This window comes from Ammospiza caudacuta, chromosome 4 (genome assembly GCF_027887145.1).
Source record: "Ammospiza caudacuta isolate bAmmCau1 chromosome 4, bAmmCau1.pri, whole genome shotgun sequence".
Lineage (NCBI taxonomy): Eukaryota > Metazoa > Chordata > Aves > Passeriformes > Passerellidae > Ammospiza > Ammospiza caudacuta.
In genome coordinates this window covers 28,820,772-28,842,997 of record NC_080596.1, presented here as the reverse complement: position 1 = coordinate 28,842,997, position 22,226 = coordinate 28,820,772, and the positions used below count along the sequence as shown (strand labels likewise).

The 22,226-nt window shown below is 40.8% G+C and overlaps 1 protein-coding gene across 1 annotated transcript; it reads left to right on the top strand.

Annotated features, from left to right (window-relative positions):
* The first annotated feature begins 1,515 nt into the window (after nt 1–1,515).
* On the top strand, nt 1,516–14,286 carry QRFPR (pyroglutamylated RFamide peptide receptor). Its single transcript, XM_058804065.1, has 6 exons — nt 1,516–1,855; nt 9,081–9,239; nt 9,804–9,865; nt 10,614–10,849; nt 11,188–11,285; nt 12,221–14,286. The coding sequence occupies exons 1-6, from the start codon at nt 1,516–1,518 to the stop codon at nt 12,622–12,624; spliced, it is 1,299 nt and encodes a 432-aa protein (XP_058660048.1). The 3' UTR covers nt 12,625–14,286.
* Nucleotides 14,287–22,226: the final 7,940 nt, after the last annotated feature.

The window sequence follows — 22,226 nt, the reverse complement described above, 5'->3', positions numbered from 1 at the left end:
TTGAGCATTTTTTTTTTTTTTGCTGAAAATGAATTGGTGGTGAAATCTTTCTTCAATTTTCCTTGGCATCCCAGAAACGCTACAAAAAACAGCTTTGGCTAGACTTTTCTTCATTCTTTTCTAGAGGTTCACTTGTACAGGAAATTTATGTACCCAGGCCATGGAGCATCCGTTTAATACAAAATGTAATTTTGCAGCATTCTCCTTGGTGATGTGACTTCCCTATGAAACATCTATTTCTGTGAGGGTGGGAAGTGTTGCCAGACAGGCTCTCATATTGTTATTGCCTTGTCTGAGTACTTTTTGGTAATTTCTTATGTGACTGATTAAAGCAAATTGTTGCTATTCAATCTACTATCTTACAAAGGGGATATTACCTGTGATAGTGAGAAAGCTGTACTGGGCAATTTAAATTAGGCTGGAAGAGAAATCAATGCCTATTTTCAACTTGGTCCCTCTGTTAGACATTAGCCATTATTATTATTCATATTTAAACTGCAGAGGCTTTTAATTTTATTTTTTTTTTAAGTCACTTAGCTGAATGCACCTTACTAGCCTTTATGATCTTACCTGCATTGCTTTGCCAGCCAGGTTGTGTGGGATGGAATCCGGTCCACATCTCCCTTGGCGAGAGTGGTTGTACTGCTGAGAAAGGGGTCTTCAGGAGCCTCCTGTCCTCTCAGTGAAGTGTAGAGAACTTTTCTGTTTTAGATTTGGGGAGTTGTTTCAGTGTTTTGGGAGTGGCGTTGGCACAAAGGGGGCTGGCAGGGCAGATAAAATCCCTACGCTTGTCTTGTTTGGGATGGGCATGAATCAGCACCAGCGGGACCTGCTGTGGGTGGCATGAGCCTCCCGTCACACAAGAGGCCATGTTCCCCACAGCATCATCTCTTTCCTTTCCCGCTCAGCCTGATCCGAGCGTGAGGAGAGGCTGATATGGTAGTGCCAGCACCTACCTTGAGCATTGTGAGCCTGGGCTGGGGAGACACCAGTGAATGGGATGCAATGCTGTGAGGGGGTCCCAGCGCTGTGAGGGGAGGTTGTGAAGGAGTCCCAGCGCTGTGAGGGCTTGTGAAAGAGCGGCGCAGCTGTGAGGGGGGGATCCCAGCGCTGTGAGGGCTTGTGAGAGCGGCGCTGCTGTGAGGGCAGTCCCAGCGCTGTGAGGGCTTGTGAGAGAGCGGCGCTGCAGTGAGGGGCGGCGATCTGAGGGGCTCCCCGCGCGCTCCCCGCTCACAACAGCCGCCTCGCGCCCGTCCCGCTCCACAGCGCTGGGGCCGGGGCGAGCGCGCACCCCGCGCTGATTGGCTGCCGCTCCCGCCGCGGCCGCGGGCGGCGCCGCCGCTCCAAGTTTGTGTCCGGGCGGAGCCGCCGCCGCCCGCGGGCTGCTCCCGGTCCGCTCCCGGCCCTGTGCGCTCCCTTCGCCGCCGCCACAGGGGCAGTGGTCCGGCCATGGCGGGGCCCGGGCGGCGGCGCTGAGACGGCGGAGGGTGGAGTGTCGGTCCCAGAGCGGGCGCCATGCGGTCCCTGAACATCACCCCGGAGCAGTTCGCGCAGCTCCTGCGGGACAACAATGTGACGCGGGAGCAGTTCATTGCTCTCTACGGGCTGCAGCCGCTGGTGTACATCCCGGAGCTGCCGGGGCGCACCAAGATAGCCTTCGTCCTCATCTGCGTTCTCATCTTCGCCCTGGCGCTCTTCGGCAACTGCTTGGTGCTCTACGTGGTGACCCGCAGCAAAGCCATGAGGACCGTCACCAACATCTTCATCTGCTCCCTGGCGCTCAGCGACCTCTTCATCGCCTTCTTCTGCGTGCCCTTCACCATGCTGCAGAACATCTCCTCCAACTGGCTGGGCGGTGAGTGCCGGGGCCGGGCCACCGCTCCCGGGCTGGGCTGCGGGACGGGAGCCGAGACCGGCGTTCCCCATTCCCCGTCTCTGAGGGACCCTTCCTTGCTGCCTTCAGCGAGGGACCCTTCCTGCCCTCAGTGAGGAGTGAGGGACCCTTCCCCTTCCCGCTCCCTGTGAGGGGTGCCCTCTCCATCCCTGCCTCAGGTTATGTTCAAATAACCCAGTGCCCTTTCCGCCTTGTATTCCTTCAAATTTGCGGTGTGCGTGTGGGAAGCGGTTCGTTGTGTGGAGTCTTGCCGTACTACTTTCTCTCCTTTTTTTTTTTTTTCCTTCATTTTATTGCTAAGTAATGAAATCTGTCTGGCAAGTGAGGTGTCAATCTTTATGCAGCTTAAGTTCCTCTGACAGCTGTCAGCTCGGAGACAGTAGTCCTCCTTAACATTTTGTGAGGAAAAAGAATGTCCTTGAAGGAACAAATGACTGGGAGAATGTGTAGAATTTATGCAGAAATAATGCATCTTTAAAATTTTTTTAAATTCTTTTTTATTCTTGGGAGCTCTGTTGTATCCTGTTGATGTGAAGAACCTTTTGGCAAAGCTTCCCTGATACCTGGAAAGAAGGATTTTTTTTTTCCTTTTCTATGCATCCCAGTTCCAAAGCAGTAAAGAGCAAGCAGAGAAAGGTGCAGTAGAATTGTATATGGTATTTATTTTTTTGGTTTTCATTTCTTTAAACAGTGTTTGACAATTATAAGTGGAAAAATAAAAGGGGTGGTTTTGCAGCAAGTAGCAGACAGCATCTTGTACAACCACAAATTGAAATATTTTTTTCACAATATTTTGGAGTGATCACTAAAGATGTTGATCAAGTGACACGTTGATGCTTCAGTTTCCAAGGCTTACTGTGTTTCTGTTGTTTGGAGACAACAGTGAAGATTGTCATAACATGGAGATTTAATTCCATAACTTCCCACAGACTAGAATGCTTTGTGGGAATTGACAGGTCAGAGAAGACTTGGAGCACATGTGAGAAATGGGCTTTATTACAGAAACTTCAATGAGAAGTGATGAATCCAAAGCTCCTGGGACTACTGATAGTAAGGACAACTGTGCTTTTTTCTTATGAGCTGTTTTGGGGAAGATAAGGTTTGTGATTCTTCTCTCTCCTAAGGAAAGGTCTGATTTGTCAGCTTGACCAAATATCTGATCAGAATCAACTGAAGCCTCTGTGTGGGGTGAATTAGAGGAGATAGGGCATGGGCAGGTGGAACAGGTGGAAAAATATGTATGTCTTTATTTACACTCTGTTACTGAGGGTGCCTGACCGAAATCTAGAAGCAATGAATGTAAAAGCTCTAGCATAGTTACAGCAAATCTCTTCAGATATTCAGTATTTGGGCAGCTGAAGTACACTGTTCTCTGGGGATTACTGTGTTTTTTGCCTGCTCTCTTAGCTGTGCTAGAGCATTTTCAGTGAATGCATAGGTCTTTTGATCTGGTGAAATCATTACCTTGAATTAACTCAGTGTTGGGAGGACAGAATAAGTACTAGCATGGATTGGTGATGGGGGGGTGTGAAGTAAAATTGAGGAAAACAAATACATGAACTGATGGTATCCCAAGGGTATCTGGTTCCTGATGCTGACATGGTGAACTGTGAGTGATGATTAAAGTTGTACTGTGAATCAGAGCCTGCTAGTCCTGGAGGAGTCTTTTCCTTGCTGGCTTAACTGGTTTAATGTGCCTTTTGCCTTTCATTTTGGAGTCTGAAAAAATCTTGTTCTCATCCACTGTAGTGCAACATCACTGAGTAGTGCAAGATCCAAGTCTGTTATGAAAAAGGTGATTTCACTTGTGATGTATCCTTGGTGGATGAAGTGGTGCATCCTGAGACACTTGATGCTAGAAATTGATCTGGGAATCTGAGCCTTTAGTCACTTTCTGTATCGATTTACTTGCATCACTAAAACAAGCGTCTGTACTAGGTGATGCGAACCGGGATGTGTGTGTTTTGTACTTGTGCTCAGTTTAGAACAGGTTCTTTATTTCCATGCTTGCATATGTTTGTTGCTTCCCCTGCTGAAACCCACAGAAGCATGGGAGACGGGAGGAGAGGACTGCAAACGCTGTAATGCAAACAAAAGAACTGCCACAGTTTCAGAGTAGCTGAAGCTGTGACTTTTTCCATAGTATTTTCACTTACACGCTCTTAACTTCACCTGCAGTTAAAAATGTCAGAGTGCCTCACTTTGCCTGATGATCAAGCAGCATTAGCGCAGACCCTTTAACTCTTTTGGGTAACCATTGGAAGCAGCACCATATTGGCTAAAAACAGATTTGAACTGGTCCTGCTTTTGATTCTCTGATGTCTCTAAGAATCTGTGTAGCTGTGTGAGTGTAATAGTGACAGCATATGATTATTATTTAATTTCCCAGTTTAAAATTTGCAGCTGAAATAGCTGTAATGTCATGGGAAGCTTTGAATGAAAATCCAGCATACTTTCTTACTAATTGTCACGTGTCCAGCAGTGTGTTACCTCAGAACTTCCCGTACGTGTGAGAACACTTAAAATTCCTTGCTGAGGGATGAGAACTAAATCTTGCATCTATACCAAGAACTGATGTAAAACAAGGCATTGCCCAGGTATGCAACACCCTTAGGGCTATCATCTGTGTGATGCTGACTGCCCCAAGTTATAAAATGTGAGAAAAATCAATTTACTCTGCTTCAGGTGAGGTGGAGAGAGCTCATTACAAGCTGTGGCAGAAATTCTAGTGCAAGGGCAAGATCAACAGCATTTTACCAGAGGAAGGAGCAATTTAACATTTATCAGAGAATGCTTTCAGGCTTTTACTTTTGTAGCCCTGATGAAAGAAGTGATATTTGAAATGACTGAATCACAGTTCCAGGCACAGTGTCCATAATGAAGGCATAAAATGCTTACAGGAGAGACATTTACATTTGCAATCTCTGAACTTGTTATTGTTGGGAAAACTATTCACTGCTTGAATAATCAGTGCACTTTTTAGCAAGCAATGCATAAGGATTACTTTTAGCCTCTTGAAAAAGAGAAGCAATTAGTTATTTTCATTCCCAATGTTCTGCTGCAAATGATTTTCTTTCCCAGTTGAAGGTGGCCAGTTTTAGGTGCTGAAGTGCTGTCTTGACTAGCAGCCCCTTGGAAGTGTTCTCTGAAAGCCTAACAGCGTGGGAATTTAATTATGAAAAAAAAAAATTTAAAATAAAAAATAATTTAATTTTGATACATACTTAAGGTATTAATTAAAGTGTTATCATTATTTAAATTATTCAGAAGAGTCAACACTTTTCTGTATTGCCACCAGTGCAGAAATTAACACAGTTCCAGTGATGTTGAGGTGATCCCAGCACTTTAGCCTTTAACCCAGCACTGGGAAAACTTATGGAGTGAAATTTCAATAACCTTGACTGAACCTCACTGAAGTGGACTTTTCTTCTTTGTGTTTGTCTGTTAGTCATATAGTCTGCAAACCATGCTCCAAACAGCCACATTTTTACCAGCTGGATTTTAACCAAGATTTAAGCTAGTAAAATCTTCTCTTTGTGTTAAGTCTGAATATGAATGTGAAAATTTGCTTGAAATGGTTTTAATGTATGTGTTTGACACAGCTGGGGTTTTGCCTATCTCAGTCTTATTTTAATTTCACTGTGTTTACTATGATGTAACAGCATAATTAATTTTTTTTCCTCGAATCTTACCATGTCTTCCTTATAATAAAATTTGCCACTTTTTTCTCAGTTTTTTTCCATAGTAGACTTTGAACTAACAGACACTTGAGAATGGGATTGTATCAATTTGTTCTTGCTGCAGGTGAAGCCTGTTTCACACAAATGGATTAAATATTAAGTGAAATGTGCATGCGTTGTTCTGAAATAATTATCTTATTTCACAGTAAATTTCATTTTCCATCTGTAAAGGCCTGTTAATGTTTGTAATTTGAAAAAAAAAAGAGTAATATAATTTCAAGTATTGAAAGATCTGGAGAAAGTCTCTAGTAATTATCTAAGCAGTTGGGAATGGCTGCTATAGATTTATAAATAAAACTGTGGGTTGAAAAGCCAAGAAGAGGCTTGATGTGAAGAACAGTCACTATTTTGCCAAGTACAAGGACTCAGGATTAAATGCCATTCAAACACAGTAAGGATGGTGGATGGATCTCAGGTGTGTTGATGTCAGAATTCCATTGAATTTTCCCAGGTGGCCCGGACATCCTGAAAAGTTTATTTTTTTCTCTTTTGCTCCTAAGCAAATCTGTTTTAAATACTTCTGTGAAGGAGGGGCGGCTTCCTTGCTCAACAGTCTTAACCGTGATGGATGTTTGAATTTCAAGGCACTTGAAGGTCTCATCATTTCAGATAATGGGAAGCATTTGTGTTGTGAGTTCCAATTCAGGGCAAGCACCAGAGCCCTGAAGGGATATTTTATTGTTAATAACAGTGACACCTAGAGACCCTGTGCATGGTGGCATTAGAAGCTTCAGGGAAGCTCAAGTTCTGTTCTGGTTTTACTTTTGATACATAGATGCTTTTTGACTAGCTTTTACCTATTATTCATTTGGAAAACCATGTTTCTTGTTTATAAAAAGACTCTGTGGCTGTTTTGCTGTGGCCTCCAAGTCCCCAAAATGTGTGCTGTGTGCCTCAGAGCAGGTGTTTGTATTCCAGCTAATGGAAAATATCCTTTTGCTTCCCATTTCTGGAAGTGCTAATGGCACTTGTCCAGCTCAGTAGGCTCGACCTGCAGGCATTTTGTAGACTTTTACTTTTAGCTACTTCTGTATAGTTTAACTGCTTACTTTTTGTGTGTTGGTCTTCAAAAAGATAAATTAGAGGGGTTTTTTGCAGCCTTTTCTCCTGGGAGTTCAGCTCAAGGCATAGTGAGTGGTAGTCTGTGCTCTTTGACAGTGTGGTTGCTGGGAAGAAAATGAGAAGACATCTGTAAAAAAAAAAACAATGGGCATCTGGGAATTTGAGAGTTCTCTCCCAGTTTGGGGTGTTCCCTTTGTTCTTTAGTAGCTGGGTACCAGCTGGAAATTCCACCAGACTGATGTTGGAAGTTAGTCTCATTTTGTTACTTGAGTAGTAGTGGTACTGCTGTGCTTCCTAAGAATGCCCTGGGATGTTGGGACTTCAGTGGAGGAGTGGTGCATTACAGGGCAATCCTGTAAGGCAGGTTTAGTTCAAGTGGGTTTGAGTCTGGCCTTTTTCAAACTGTAAGAAATAGCCTATGGTGAAAGTTTGAGTTGTTTTTTTAGCTTTGTTTTGTGTTTGTTTGATTTTTTTTTTCAGTTTTCCTCCAGCTTCAGCACTCAGACCTGAACTTATTTCCTTAGTGAAACAGAAACTTAAACATTTCATTAACAAGTTTGGCTCTTCTGTTTATTTGTAGCAGGAGTCCCTTCTAACTTAGTGATGCAAAATGGCAAACCAGCTCTTTGGTTACATTGACCATTTGCTGTGTGCAGAGTAGGTAGGATTTGAGCTTGCTTTTGGTTTGAACTCACAACAGAAGTTGAAGCCCCCTGGGTAAAGGATGTGAATTTGACAGAGTGGGTCTGGTGCTGTGTGTGCAGCACATTCTGTACTGGGTGTAGTGAGAAGCTGATGAGGTGCTGAGTTAGTAAAATATCATGTCTGTTTCATGAGACGTTTCCTTAGGCATTACTGATGCCCAGGAAGGAGCAGGGGGAATTTTATTTTATAAATTGCAGTTGACAGAAGATGTGAGGATGTCTTGTCTTGCTCTCCCTGATGCTCTGGAAAAATACATATTGGGTATATGTATTTATGCAGCCCAATGCATCCTCAGCCATGCAGTTCCTACTGGCTAAATGCTAAGATTTCATGCAAGGAACTTGAAAGGGCTGCATCATGTGTTTTTATTCTGGCTTAAGCCAGATCTGTGTGCACATCCATCATGCTGCTGGTGTTGAATATGTGCTTGAAAGGTGCTTGTTTTCCACCCATTGCTGTTTGTCTTCTCCTTCCCTTCGTGGAGCCACAGAAAAAGGGATTTTGGGGCAACTAGGATTGGCAAGACCAGTAGCAAACCAGTTCCCTCTTGTAAACTGGAGTGGATTTTAGCCTGGTCCATCAAGCAGAAGTTGGTTTGTTCCCTTCATGGAAGGTAGGATTAAGTTTTCAGAGTTTTCTGTTTGTTTTCTCTTTTTTGTGCTGTTACTGCTTGAGGTGTCTGTAGCATCTTAAAGCCTGACTGAAAATTGGATCAGATACTTCTTAGGCTGTTTTGGGTTTATGGATTATATCTGAGTAAGGTATAAATAATAGTCTGGTAAGGACAAATAACCCTGATGGTTGCTGAAAAGAATAGGTAATACTGAACTGTAAGAGAGTGTAAGGGAACTCTGGAAGTACAGAGAAAATCATCTCAGGGTCAAAAAATGGGTAAAAGAGAAGTAGATTGGGAAGGGCATTAAAGTAAGATTTTTTAACAGAGTTATTTATATGACTTTCTAAGATGGTTAGGACTTGAGAATGGGTAATGGAGAATGACTAATACATTAAAAATTGAATATGGACTTTGGAAAGCTGTGTCAGCAATAAAAGTTGAAGTTGCATAAACACAATAGGAACCTGTAGAACTTAGAAAATACAGGCAGGAAATTGCATTTGGATTGGAAAGTGGCACTGACATAAATTGGTAATCAGCAGAGAGGGAGACGGAGAACAGAAGGATGATGGAGTTAAATTTTTCCTCTTACGCCTTCTCCTCTATAAATCTCATTTGACAGGATGATGCATTAAATGCTGAAGTGTACAGATAGAGTGATATGGAAATCATCTTAGGGAATGTGTTTGCTACAGCAGAAAAGGTCAACTTTTAAACAGGTTACACTCAGACCTTCATAAAGTGGAGAGTAGTCTGCCAAAATGAAAAAATAATAAATGGCTCTGTAACTGGAGGTGTTTGAAAACAGATGATGGAAGACTTGGTCAAAAGTGAAATACGGGTAAGTGTCAGACTGGTGACACTTACAAGTGAATATGTCCTTAGAAATCTTGGCTTTGCAGATGTCTACAACAAAGAATGGCTATGGAGAGCTGCATTTGACAAGTGGCTTAAATAGGTGACTCAGCAGTTTAGATGTTACAATAAATCTAACAATCTCGGTCTGTTGTTTTTAGTAATGGAGTTAATAGCTGTTGCATGCCTTACTTTCCGATTATTGCAGGTGCCTTTGCTTGCAAGATGGTTCCATTTGTCCAGTCCACTGCTATTGTAACTGAGATTCTTACCATGACCTGCATTGCTGTGGAAAGACACCAGGGAATTGTGCATCCACTAAAAATGAAGTGGCAGTACACCAATAAAAGAGCTTTCACCATGCTTGGTAAGATTTTAGGCATCTCCAGTGATTGTGTGTGAGAAATGATCTTCAGTGTGGATCCACAGACGGCAGTGATATGACCAGTGATTCAGAGGCAGAGTTAATTGACCTTTATAAAATAGCTCAAGGATAGTGCCTACAAGTAAAGTATTCACTAGCCAAAGCTCTCACAAGGGACTTAGCATGTGAAGTCCAAAATGTACTTAACAAAGATGAACCTTTAGCCACCTTTTTTTTTAAAGAAAAGTTCAAAATGTGCAAGCACTGATTAAAAAGTGTCACGGGGAAATGACCCTTTCATTGTTACACAATGAGGTTTATTTAATACTCCTTGTGCAGATTAAGTGCTTTTCCCTGTGGAATATCAATACATGGAGGTGGTTTGAGAGACAGACAACTGATGTCAAAAGAGCATGCTGTTATTGATGTGTTGACTGATGAATGCCTCGTAGAAAACTTTATTATTTGCTACAGTTTTCTACCTTGCCTGACTTTTCAAAGCTCTTAAGCTGTTCATAGCAAATCCTGCTTGTTGGACAAAGCATGAAAAAATGTCTTTGTTTACAGGCATAGTGTGGGTGCTGGCTCTCATTGTTGGGTCGCCCATGTGGTATGTGCAGCGCCTTGAGGTAAGTTAGGTCAGATGGGGGTTTGCTTATTGAACTCAGTCCTTGCTGCATATTCCTCTACCTTTAGGTGAAATTGAATCAACTCCTGTGAAATTAGAGGGGGATAAGGGAGGGAGGTGGAGCTTTGGTTCTGTATGCCAGCCTGGGAAAGGCTGAGGATTAGAGCTTGCATGTACTAGTATGGGACTAGTCATGGCTGCTCTCCCTAATTACATCAAAGAAGAGTTAATTACATCTGTGACTTCCACTGTGGATTTCTTTTGCACTGGCACACAGGAATAGAGGGCTTAGATTGTTGTTTCAGGATGACACAATGCTCCCCAACATCTGGAAGAGCTGTGCTTAGTTCAGAATTAATTAGCTGCTCATTATAGTTGATGAGTTACCACACACGTTTGGAGGTTAGGCAGAAGACTTAGCAGAATCTGCTGCTTGTGAATCTGAATGTTGATAATTTTCTTGTTTTCTCAAGTGGCTAATGTGAGGTTTCCATACATCCATCTTTACTTGCAAAGCATGTAGCCAAGGTCTCCTTTGAAGTCCAAATCAGAGCATCTCCCTGCCTCTTTTTGTCAATTTGGATTGAACCAAGTATTTGATTGGACAAGTGCTTGAAAGACTTTTGTCACTCTGAAAAATCTGTTGAATTTTGGTTGTTCCATTAAGAGCAAGGAATATCTGAATGTGCTTGGGATTTACACTTGGAATAAAACACCTTATTGATTCATCTTCTTTGCATTTGTTACAGGTTAAATATGACTTTCTATATGAAAAAGTGCATGTTTGTTGCTTGGAAGAATGGGCCAGTCCCATTTATCAGAAGATCTATACGACCTTTATTCTTGTCATACTCTTCCTTCTGCCTCTGATGCTGATGCTCTTTCTGTACACTAAAATTGGCTATGAACTCTGGATTAAGAAACGAGTGGGAGACGCTTCAGTTCTTCAAACCATTCACGGGAGTGAAATGTCTAAAATATCAAGGTTTGTAAGCAAAATGCACTTGGAACTTTGACTTCTAGGAAGCTTTATTCCTGACTTTTTTATTATTCCTTCTGAATAGAGTTGAAAATGCCTTGCAAGACATGCTACTGTCATGCTGCAAAGTGCTCTGCTGTCCCAAAAAAGAGAAATCAAGTGCTAGATTTATACGATGATGCATTTTTTCTTTCCAAGGGGATTGTGTACTTCTGAGCTTTCCTTGAGGGTTTTATTTGAATCTACAGCCATCAGAACACAGTCACAGATGTAACTTGAAGAGAGATATGTAACTGCCAGCCAGTTCCCAGTGACTCAGTGTGGAATTCTTGGTGCAATTTCAGGAAGAAGAAGCGAGCAATTGTTATGATGGTGACAGTGGTGTTTCTCTTTGCAGTCTGTTGGGCCCCTTTCCATGTGATTCACATGATGATGGAGTACAGTGAGTACCTGCCATATCTCATAGAATGAAGTCTGGAGTTTTGGGGTTTTTATTAGTTAATGGGACTTCAGATTGTGAAAATCTAATGATGCTACAGCATTCAGCTCTGAAATACCTTCAGATAGCAAAGGTTGATGTCCTGCTTTAAGGAAAACCAGGAGTGTTAGAGGGGTGAGCCTGTCTGTGTAGATGCTTTTTCTTACCATGTCTGTTATGTTGCCCTCATTTGCTGAAAGGCCAAAAGGGCTTGGCTGGAAGGTAAAAGTTATTTCTGAGCATAAAACATCTTGAAGTTTTTAATTATATTTAATTTAACTTAACTGTTTTGAGTTACACTTAAAATGAAATATTTATCCCTTTTATTGTGGTAGGCATATTGGAAATATAAATACTGGACATCACAGTGATGATATCCAATTAATCCAGCTGGAGCTTTTCAGTGCTCTCTGCTGAAAACTGGCTTGGAAAGGCCCTTAATGCTTTTGTGTTGGCTTTTTTGCTATTTGCCTTATTCTCTGGGGTCTTGCACTGTTCATCTCCCACCTCCTCCATGGATACTGGAGCAGCCTATGAGCAGGAACAAGAGGAATTTTTCACTAGTTGTACTCTACTTGCTAAAGGCAAGTAGCGTTCCTTTGTCTTCTGACACAAAAAAGATTCTAGCAGATAAATCAATAGTTCAGCCAGTCAGCTTTTTTGGCTCATAAATTTTCTTTCTTTTGATTCTGTTACTGTCTACATACAAAGCAGGACTGTGTGATAGATCTTGATTTTATCTTGTTGAGAAAACTCAATTACTAATGTTAAGAGCTTCCAGCATGGGTTTTTGTTGATTTTAAACAAAAACATCTAATGCCAAACTGGATATAAACAGACTAAGTAGTAAGCATTTATGACCTTCTTTACTTAGAACATATTTCTCTTCTTCTCTGCAGGTAATTTTGAGAAGGAGTATGATGATGTGACAATCAAAATGATTTTTGCAATTGTCCAGATAATAGGATTCTTCAATTCTATTTGTAACCCTATTGTGTATGCTTTCATGAATGAGAACTTCAAGAAAAATTTTCTGTCTGCCCTCTGCTTCTGCGTTATGAAAGACAACACATCCCCAAGCAGGCAGCTTGGGAACTCAGGAATGACCATGAGGAGGAAAAAGCCAAGTGCATCTCAGAAAAATCCCACGGATTCGGACGAAGGCATGAGGGAGGCATTCAGTGATGGCAACATCGAGGTCAAGTTCTGTGATCAGCCAGCTTCCAAAAGGAATTTGAAAAGGCACCTGGTCCTGTTCAGCTCTGAGCTTACTGTGCACTCTGCAGTAGGAAATGGACAGTAGCGTCACAAGGGGGTTGGGAATGGAGATGTTGCTCTCTTTATGTTCATCTCAATAAGCCATTTAAAAGAGTTTGCTGCTTTGCATGCTGAAATGAGGGGGGAAGATGATGTGTGGACTCTAATAATGTTGGGATAGTGACTGAGAAAATGTAATATTTATTTTATAATTATGAGGAGTAAGACTTTGGAAATGAACATTACTGTGTGATTTCCAGGAGAAAAAAATTGCTTCCTGACTTAATGTAGGGCTTGTTTGCCTTCTACTTTAGATAAACCAAACAACTGCTGCTTGCTCCATTTATTGTGTGTCTGGACTGTGCACAGCTGAATGCATGGAGACAGGAACTATGGAGAGCATGTGCACCTTTTTGGGACAGCTGACATGGGGATGACATTGTAAGATCTACTTTCTGCATCTTTGAGGACAGAGCAGCTTCAGAGCTGAGTTCAGGAAAGATGGAGACTGAAATGCAGTTCCATTTTAGAAAAAAAAGGGAATATGAAAGAGTTATCCAGAACATGACTCTGAAGAGGTTTAAGGTTTAAACATTACGTGCATGTTCAGATTTGTTACCAGGAAGCATATTAGTCAATGCATGCATAATTACTGTGCTGTTTACAGGTTCATTCCTGGGTACAAATTTCAATGCCATTTTGCTGCCCTGCAAACTGCATTGTTCTGCTGGAAAATGGAGAGGCTGGAAAAGTGCTGTACAAGAGAGTGCAGATGCAGGAGGTGTGGTCTGTAGAGTAAAACTGCACTGAACTTCCAGTCATGCTTGGGCATGTGACTCTCAGGTTGAAAGGGCGTTGTTGCCATTTTCTGGAGAGTTACAGGGGCCTGATCCAGAGCCTGTTGGGACTTCATGGAAGACTGTCAATGGAATACGATGATCTTTTGACCAGACACTTCTCTGAGGACATGCTTGTATTTTTGTCTGTCCATCATCTTCAAAAGGGATTAGTTGCTGTCTGACAGCTGGGCCAGTGCTTTGTTATTTTAGGCTTCATACTAAGTGAGGTTGATATTCTTACAAATTCTAAATGTTTTTGCTCTCAGTGGGCCAAACTGCAAAATTGCCAAGGTATGTTTGCAAGTGTGGGACTGGGGGGAGGTGAGTGTGATCTGATCTGGTACACTGAGATTCCATAAATGAGGCCTTGAAATTCAGAATTTCCCACTCCAGCTGAGATTAGGTTGGATCCTTTAGCAGCCTGTAAAATGTCAGTGCTCTCTTCTGTCACCCCTTGCCTCACCTATGGGACATTGGTGCTGCCTTGGCAGTCAATTTAAGATTCTTTTACATTGCTACTTTACATTTCATTGTAAATGAAAACGTAGAGTAAAATATCCTTGTATAATTTGGATGTCATTTCATCGTTCTGTAGTGTCTACAGATTGCAATGGGTTTGTGACACACTTGGTTCACATATGTATTTTTTATATTCTATTTGATACACTCCTGTGCAATGACTGAAAGCTCCTGACTGTCCTGAGGGCCAGGAATTAAGAGTTTATTGGGTTATCATCATAGTTTTCCTCAGCAGATGTAAAGTTCAACTGTCTGATGGTGAGAACTATGTGTTTGGATAGAATCTGTGACTGAAAACTGATTTATTTTAAGCTATTTATTTATTTGCACTGCTAATTTCAGTGGCAGATTTTAACAAGCATTTAACCAGAACTTCCAAGTATCTTATGTTTTTGTTTTGTCCTCCCTGCTTCTGTTGTCTCATAAAACGTTGTGTCAATGAATAACTGCTGTAGTATTAATTTTGTTTTCATTAAAGTTCCTTTATGGCTTTGTTGGTGCCGTTTTGCACTAGGGATATCTGCTGTAAACTTCACTTTGAGTCTCTCTTTTTTTGAAGATTGATGTGAGCTTATCCTTGCCTCTTTAGTGATTAAATTCCAGTCCTGTTACAGGTGCCAGCTGCTCCTGTGATCCTGAGAGCTGTGATTTAAAGGATTTTACAGAATAAGGTGAGAAAGAAAAAGAATAGTCCAGTGTCTTGGTAGAAGAGAAGTGATAAATATTTCAGCATAGATGTATGGGGCTATGTTTAGATTAAATATAAACTAAAATAATATAAAAGACTGTTCTTATACTGTTCTTAATGGTAATTATATTATTTGTGCTTTTTTGACAGAGTAGTTGTCTTGAAGCCAGGTAATCTTGTCCTGGCTGCAGGGAATAAATGATAATAAAAGATCCATTATTGGCATAAGCACCACCAGGATTTTGCCCATTGTTTTATAGATCTGTCAGAGCTTCAGCTTTGATTGAGCCAACCAAACCAGCTGTGCTGTTGAAGAGTTTCAGTTTCAGCCTGGTTAACCTATCCCTGGCAGTGCTTGTACCCTGTGTGTGGCTGTAACTGAGTGCTTCAAACCAGGCAAAGCCCTGCTGTCCCTCAGCCTGCCTTTCCATCTTCCAGTAACTGCATGGCTCCATCTTCCAGTAACTGCATGGCTCATCTGAGCACAAAAATATTCCTGGCTAATGAATTTATCAGAGAACAGAAAAAATAACCACTCTCATTTCCCTAAACTGAGAATATTTATTGAAGCTGTTGTGTTCTTTGAGGGAAAATGTTTTGTCTTGTTTTTTATTATCTTAGTTATGAATTACTTATAATTTCTTTGATAAAATTGAAGAGAAACTTCTTTTATTCTCAGCTGCAAGGGACTAAGCCTTTAAGTTGCAGTGAGATGATGCCAGGGACTGAGTGGCTGATGAAGACAGGAGCCTGGAAGGACACATTCAACTGAACAGACACTCTGGAAATTGAATGGATGAGGAAAAAGTGTCAGATGTGTCAGCTTGTTCAACTGATACCAGAGTATTAACAAGGAAAACAGTGAGTAGAAGGGATTGAACCCTCTCAGTAATTGCTGAGTAGCAATTGAAAAAATATCCACTATCAGCATGTTCCAAGGAATAACCAATTGCCCATGACTGCCAAAGCAGTGGAGATGTGTGATGTGCCTGCACCCAGGGAGTAAGTACAGAAATTCTCAGCCTGGAGATGTGTTAGCCGTGTCTGTGTGCTGATGGCAGGATTACCTCATGAGCAGTGCTTGCTTGTGCTGCTGGCAGAGGCCATTGAAACAAGTGATCCAGCAGAGGGGAAGGGACACCTGAGAAATCAGAGAAATATATTGCAGAGGAGACCTAGATTATTATTGCTAAGGAAAAAAATAATAAGGAATAAGTAGAGGAAAGGAAAAAAAATAATAAGGAATAAGTAGAGGAAAGGATTTAGTAGAGCTGTTGACTTGGAGAGATGGGAGAGGAAGATAATCATGGCAAGCTATATTTTTGTATTTTATATATCAATGTTTTTATATCTATTAGAGTTGATCTGAGTGTTAGAAAAGTTGGGAGAGTTTTGGCATTGTATTCAGAGAGCAGCTCAGTGAACAGAGCAGCATCTCATTGCACAGGGCAAAAGGCTGGGAAGAGTGAAACCTGCCCTCTTGGTGCCTCTCCAGGTGGGAGCAGTGGAAGGGACCAGGAGCTTCACCGGCCTGAGGAGGAGACAGGTAAATGTGCATTTAATACACACTGATTTTGTATATCCCTTCAGAAACACTGACATAAGTCTCTGTATTTCTGTCTGTACTCCAAGTCCTGCTTCACCCCTCAGATCTGGCTTCCAGGAGTACTGCTCCATGTTCAAGCCGTGATGAGCTTCCTCTGTTGACACTCCAGTGAAGCTGATGAATTGTGAAGTTACTTTAAATGCTGTGGTGTGGTTTGAGATGAAGGCTCACATGCTGGTTTATTATCAGGGTGAAATCTCCCCCCAGCTCTTCATGCACATCAGTACAACAAAACCTGCTCAGTCAAAAGCAGTAAAACCTGGTTCCTTTAATTCCAAAAAATACAGACTCACAGCCCTACAAGTTAGGCTCACACAATGTTTGTTTTGCTACAAAAGTGCTGTCCTCCAAGCCAGGGTTATTTTTGAGAAGGTTTAAGGGTGTTTGTATATACTTTATGCATTCATGAAAGAAGAGATCTTGTAGAGACACAAACAAACTTCTACAAATTGTATCTCTGCCCTGTAGGGTGCTTAAAACACCAACCAAGACTTGAAAAGATGTTGCCTGAAAAAGGTTGAATTTTGTTTCTCAACCTCCTGTGGAGGAATACAAAGCTTTCTATGAAAGGCTCTTATTTCCATGCATTTTCCTTTTTTTTTTTTCTCCACAAAGCAGAAGCTTCTGCTTATTCTTTGGTGAAATAATCATAAAACCTTTTCCCCAAACATATTGTGGAATATATTCAGTTTATGATAGGGACACTTTCCCAAAATTATATGTGCTTGCATTGAAAAGCTTTTTTCCATTAGCACTTCTTAGATGAAAATGTCTTTATTTTTTTAACCTTCTGTTGAAATCTCTTGCCAGCATTCTAACTTTTATTTGCTCCTTCCAATGCCATCACTAATTTTTTCTAAGTTCATTTCACCAGGGTTTCTCAGGACTCACTCTCCTCTGGTGAATTTACTGTTCCCTTGAACATGGTCCTTTTTTTCTATCTCTAATCTTTTCCATGCTTTATTAAATTGTATGGTCTTACACCATCTTTCCCCATGCTCCTGGGCAAAGCCTTAATTAATTGATTTAAAATTTATGGCACAGTCTCCATAAATCTCTTGTTGCATCTTGGAAATTCATAAGAAAGCTTTCCGGCTTTTTCAGTGCTCTGGGATCTGATTTGTAAATCCATTTCATTTTCCCATCCGAAATAGGCATCTTTGCTATTTGCATTTATGCTACCTTGATAAATATTCTAATGTATGGACACAGAACTGCTGCAGGATCAGGGATAATTCTCCTGTGGTATCACAGGTGCAATATTTTAATTTCATTTTCTGCCTCAACAGTTTGCTCAAGCAAAAATTAGTCAGGGTTGAACTGTTGACAAATAAATTCTTCACTGACTTAATAAAGCACAAGTGCATTTACTTACAGATCCATCACACTGGAGGGAAAAAGATTTCAAATCTTTTAGAAAAAAAACATCCTAAGTAATCTTTCTACTTGTAAAGGGAAAAGCATGTTTGGGATTTTTAAGCCATTTTCTCCCTGATTACTTTTTAAGGTGTCTTTCCCTATTGTCCAGACTCTGCTGTGTAGGATGAAAAAGCTGCTGACTGGAGTGTGTGGGAAGAGGCTGAATTAGAGTTCTCAGTTTGTATCTGGGCTGCTCTGCTCTGCTTGTTGGCACCCCTGGCAACCTTCTGCTTGCATGGTGTCACTGAACTCTGCAGCTGTCTCTGCTTAAGATCCCTCTTTTCCCAACAACTAAACTTGGTTTAGTAGGAAGTTGAGCTTTGTCTGCTACCATTTGCCTCACTCTTTTTTATCTCATTGATTTGTTTTACTTTTTCACTTTTTCCTTTTTTTTCCCCCCTTTTGCTTTCCCTGAAGCAACTCCTTGTGACCTTATCTCTTTTACACAGATTGGAATAACCATGTAATGAATTTTGAGACCAAAGTGAAGCAGCCCTATGGTTCAGAATTTTTATTCCATCAAGTCTGATCATCAGATTACAAACTGCATTTCCAGTCCTTATTTCAGGCACCCTTGGAAAGACCTTGCCCACTGTACTGGTTACATTAGGCTTGCATGTATATATTTTTTGTATTTTTCTGAACTGACTTTATACATTGACATTTTATTTCTCAGGCTGCTTATTGACATATTTCCATATTAATTTTTCTTTCTTTGACTTTACAAGTTTCTAATTCCTAGGAAGTGGAGCTTCTCAGTAATGTGCCAGCTGCACTGGGAGAGTTGGGTTTTTTTGCTTTAAATAACAAGCATAGATGTCAGTCTTTATTGTACAAATGACAACTAAACTATGGCTTATAAAAAGGTCCAGGAACTTTCTTCTGGTAGTCTCACAACTCTGTACAGTGTCTTTTGTGTATGTGTGACAACAGAAATGTCATGTTCTGCTTCTTGCCTCTAACACATGGTTTCCATAGAAACATCAGCTAAACACCCAATTTATCTATTAGTGAGTTCAATCCATAACTGAAGAATTTTAAAAACCATGCAGCCTAAAAATAAACAGCTAGAAAATATTTCATGTCTCCATGGGTAAAGTATAAAGGATGTCCTATTAAATATCGTATTGAAGTTTCATCCTCAGGCAGAGCTGAGTTGTGGAGGAGCAGATGTGTGGCAAAATCCCATCTGCAGCTCGGTGGGGTGGCCGTGGCCAAGCTCGGGCTGTAGGTGGCACTGTCGCTGCACAGGAAAAGCTGAGCTCTTCCAGCCCCTGCCTAGGGAATTGTTGTTATCCCAGAAGCGTTTGGAAACATGTATTCCATGGTAGGACTTGGTAAGGGTTTGGTGGAGTTGTTCTTTCCCGAGGATTAGAGAGAAACATGGAGAGAGGTGTTGGATTTTTTCTCCTTTGTGAAATAGTGCTTTGAAAAGCAGTTGGAGCTCATGAATGAACGAGGACCAATGATATAAACAACCCAGTCAAAATTAGGGTTATTGTATCTCAGATGTTTAAATTTTCATCCCTTCTGCTAACTTGTTTGCCAAAACAAATAAATACCACTCTTAGGTTCTATTGTTTCTTAAGCTGAGCATTTGAAATCCAAATTAATTAATGGATCTATGAAAAAATAATAGAGATGAAGGCTCTCTGAAATCCTTCAGACAAGTCATTTCCAGATTCCCCTGAGTGTACTAACAGCCTGTAGCTGTAGGCATCCCCCTTCCCAAATTTGGGGATATAGTGGAGGGAAGCCGGAGTGGAAAAAAAGTGTTATTTATTAGCAATCAGGAGAAATCTCAGTTCCTAAATGGTGAACTGAAAAATATAAAGGGTCTCAAAAAGTGATTTGTTTTTCTTAGTCTGCACAGATACTTGCTTAAACATTTTATGCACACTATAAAAAACCCCTCTAAATTCTCAAAGGGAGTGCAAGATCTTTGCTGTTAAAGTTTAAAAAAGGCAAAAAATACCCTTGTGCAAGGAAACAAATTTAGCAGCCTGTCAAGATCAGCTGTAAAATACAAGTCTTGCCATAGTGATTTAAGGCTCCACAAATACTAGGACAAATGAAGATATTATTTGCACTTAAGAATGTAAATGGAGGATAGAACTCGTGGCTATCCAAGGTAACACAAGCCATGAAAAAAAGTGTAAAGTCTTTTCATAATTTGCTCATGGAATGCTAATATTTTTCAGTGAGGTATTGATATGTGTTCATGAAGTCTGAAGTAGAATAAACCCACTTTACAGATGGGGAGGAGGAGCAGAGAAGGACATAGGCACAAAAGTGATTTGTTTGCAAAGTAACCTGAACAGGCAAAGGAACTTTGTGAATTTACAGTAATCAGCGCTTTGGAATGGAAATATTCTATAAGCTTGTGAAAAACAAGGCAAACACTGGCTTGCTTTTTTTTTGGGGGGGGGAGGAGGGGAACATATTAATGTTAGTTTTCTTAGCATGTGGTATTTTTCCTTCCAATGTAAACTTACAGAGTAGCCATGTTATACCTTCCTGGTTTTTTTAAAATATATTTTGGAGATCCCAAGTGCTCCCAGAACTTTGTTCCTGGGGGATGTGCTGCAGCTGTGTGTCTGCCAGGCAATAGGCAAGGTAAGTCCTTACACCTGGTGTACTTGGGGCACCCTCTCTTCACCTGTGAGTCATTGTCATCTTCTAAGGCTCCAAATCCTACTGATTTTTAAGAGATAATGAGAAATTAGACACTGCAATGTAATTTCTGCCTGAGAGCTGCATCAGAGATAGTTTTCAAATGTTAAGCAACCCTTCTCTCAAGTGAGATCTGAGGGTTTTTTTTTTTCAAGAAAGGGAAATAGAGGGGGGTGGTAGAAGGGGGAATATGGTGGATATATTCTTTTTAAATCCAGCACAGTAGTTTTGAATTCATGCTGTATTCACACAGTGTTCAGTAGTAAAGGGCCTTAATGATAACTGTAAATGAGGAGCAAGCACATAATTATATCTGATAGCAAATTTTTGCAAGACACCTGTGCAATATTCAGGGTTAGGTGTGAAAGATGGGCATGGAACTGTCAATGATCAAAACAAAATGAGGCAAACCATCTTTTCTAGCATTAGCATGGAACTGAGGCACAGCTGATGATTGCTTTTGTTTTTTTCTGTATTAGGGTGCATTTTTTGAGGTAGTTCATTAAAAGCTGATGCCTGAAGTTGTTTGCATTTCCCATTGATCTGTGTGTGCTCGGTTCATTTACTGTTCAAATCATCGCCTTGCTGCTTTCAGCTGAAACGCCCCGCTGCACCAGGACGCTCCTGGCTCAGGCATTAACTCCTCCTGATCCCGTTCCAAAGCTGCCTGACGCGTTTCCAAGGCAGGGGGAGCAAGGATGGGGAAGGGTGCTCGAGGAGTATTTTGGCTGATGCATCTCTAGTGACACCTTGTGGGATGTTTCACAGAACCGCCTACGGCTTTTTTTGGGGAAGGAAGAAACTGCAAGGCTTGTTGTGCTAAAAGCTGCCCAAATAGTGGGATACACTTAAACCTCTGAACTCGCCTATAATTAAAAATTAAACTATACAGATAGACTTTCTCATGTTGAAGTTGTCCTTCCTTAGTCCATTGAGGTGTTAAACCATTATGGATATATTTGGAGATAGATATGTATATATCATCTATATCTAGATAATATTATCTAGAAATAAATTTTAAGTTGTAAAAATAAACATATTAAAATTATCTTTAGACTGAACCAATGAGATATGGGAATGTTGCAAATGAGCTGCAGCTGGTGTGATTTAGGTGTACTCAGTACACAGCTCATTGTCCTGGTAAAGGTTTGATGTTCTGAGGAAAAACTGGCCAGGAAAAATATCCCAAACAATTGAAATTATGTTCAAAAATGAATATGTAGAGAACTTTAATTGGCATTTTATTATCCAATAATTCACTTTTAGAACCTTCTGGTGATTTTCAGCTATTGGTAAGATCTTTTTTTTCAATTGAGTGGTACTGGATAACTGTTTTGGCTAGATGTGCTGAAAGACTTGTTTCCTGCTGCTTGCTCTTGTTTTGAGGAGATGGCCAAGTCTGGGGGTGACCAAAACCTCCTGTAGAGAATATAAAAAATTTTATCTCATTATGTTCTTTAAGTTCTGTGCTGGTTGATGCTTCACCCATCTGACATTTCAAAATACCTTGCACTGGTCAGAAGATGAATCCCAGCTAACCATGGGGGAAGAGAGCAGGGTTTTGGTTTTTTTTTTTTGAGACAGACCAGTTTTTTTGAAAATTTTGAACCAAATTGAAATAGTTTGAACCAAATAAAAATTTGTGTTTTTATTGCTGGGCCTGTGGGTGTGGAGATTGTAGCAGAGGAGATGGGAGATTTAGCAAGATAAATTGCTACATGAGGATAATTTGGGAAAGAGGACTGAAAAAAAATTTGAAGATGATTTATTGTTTCTTACTTGCTCAGAAGAATATTTCTTCTTTCTGTGCATAAGTATAATGAATGAAGATTTAGCTTGAACCTTTAGTGACTGAGAAGGAGGAGTTGGTTACTTCTGGAAAATGCTGTGGGTTGTCTTCCAGC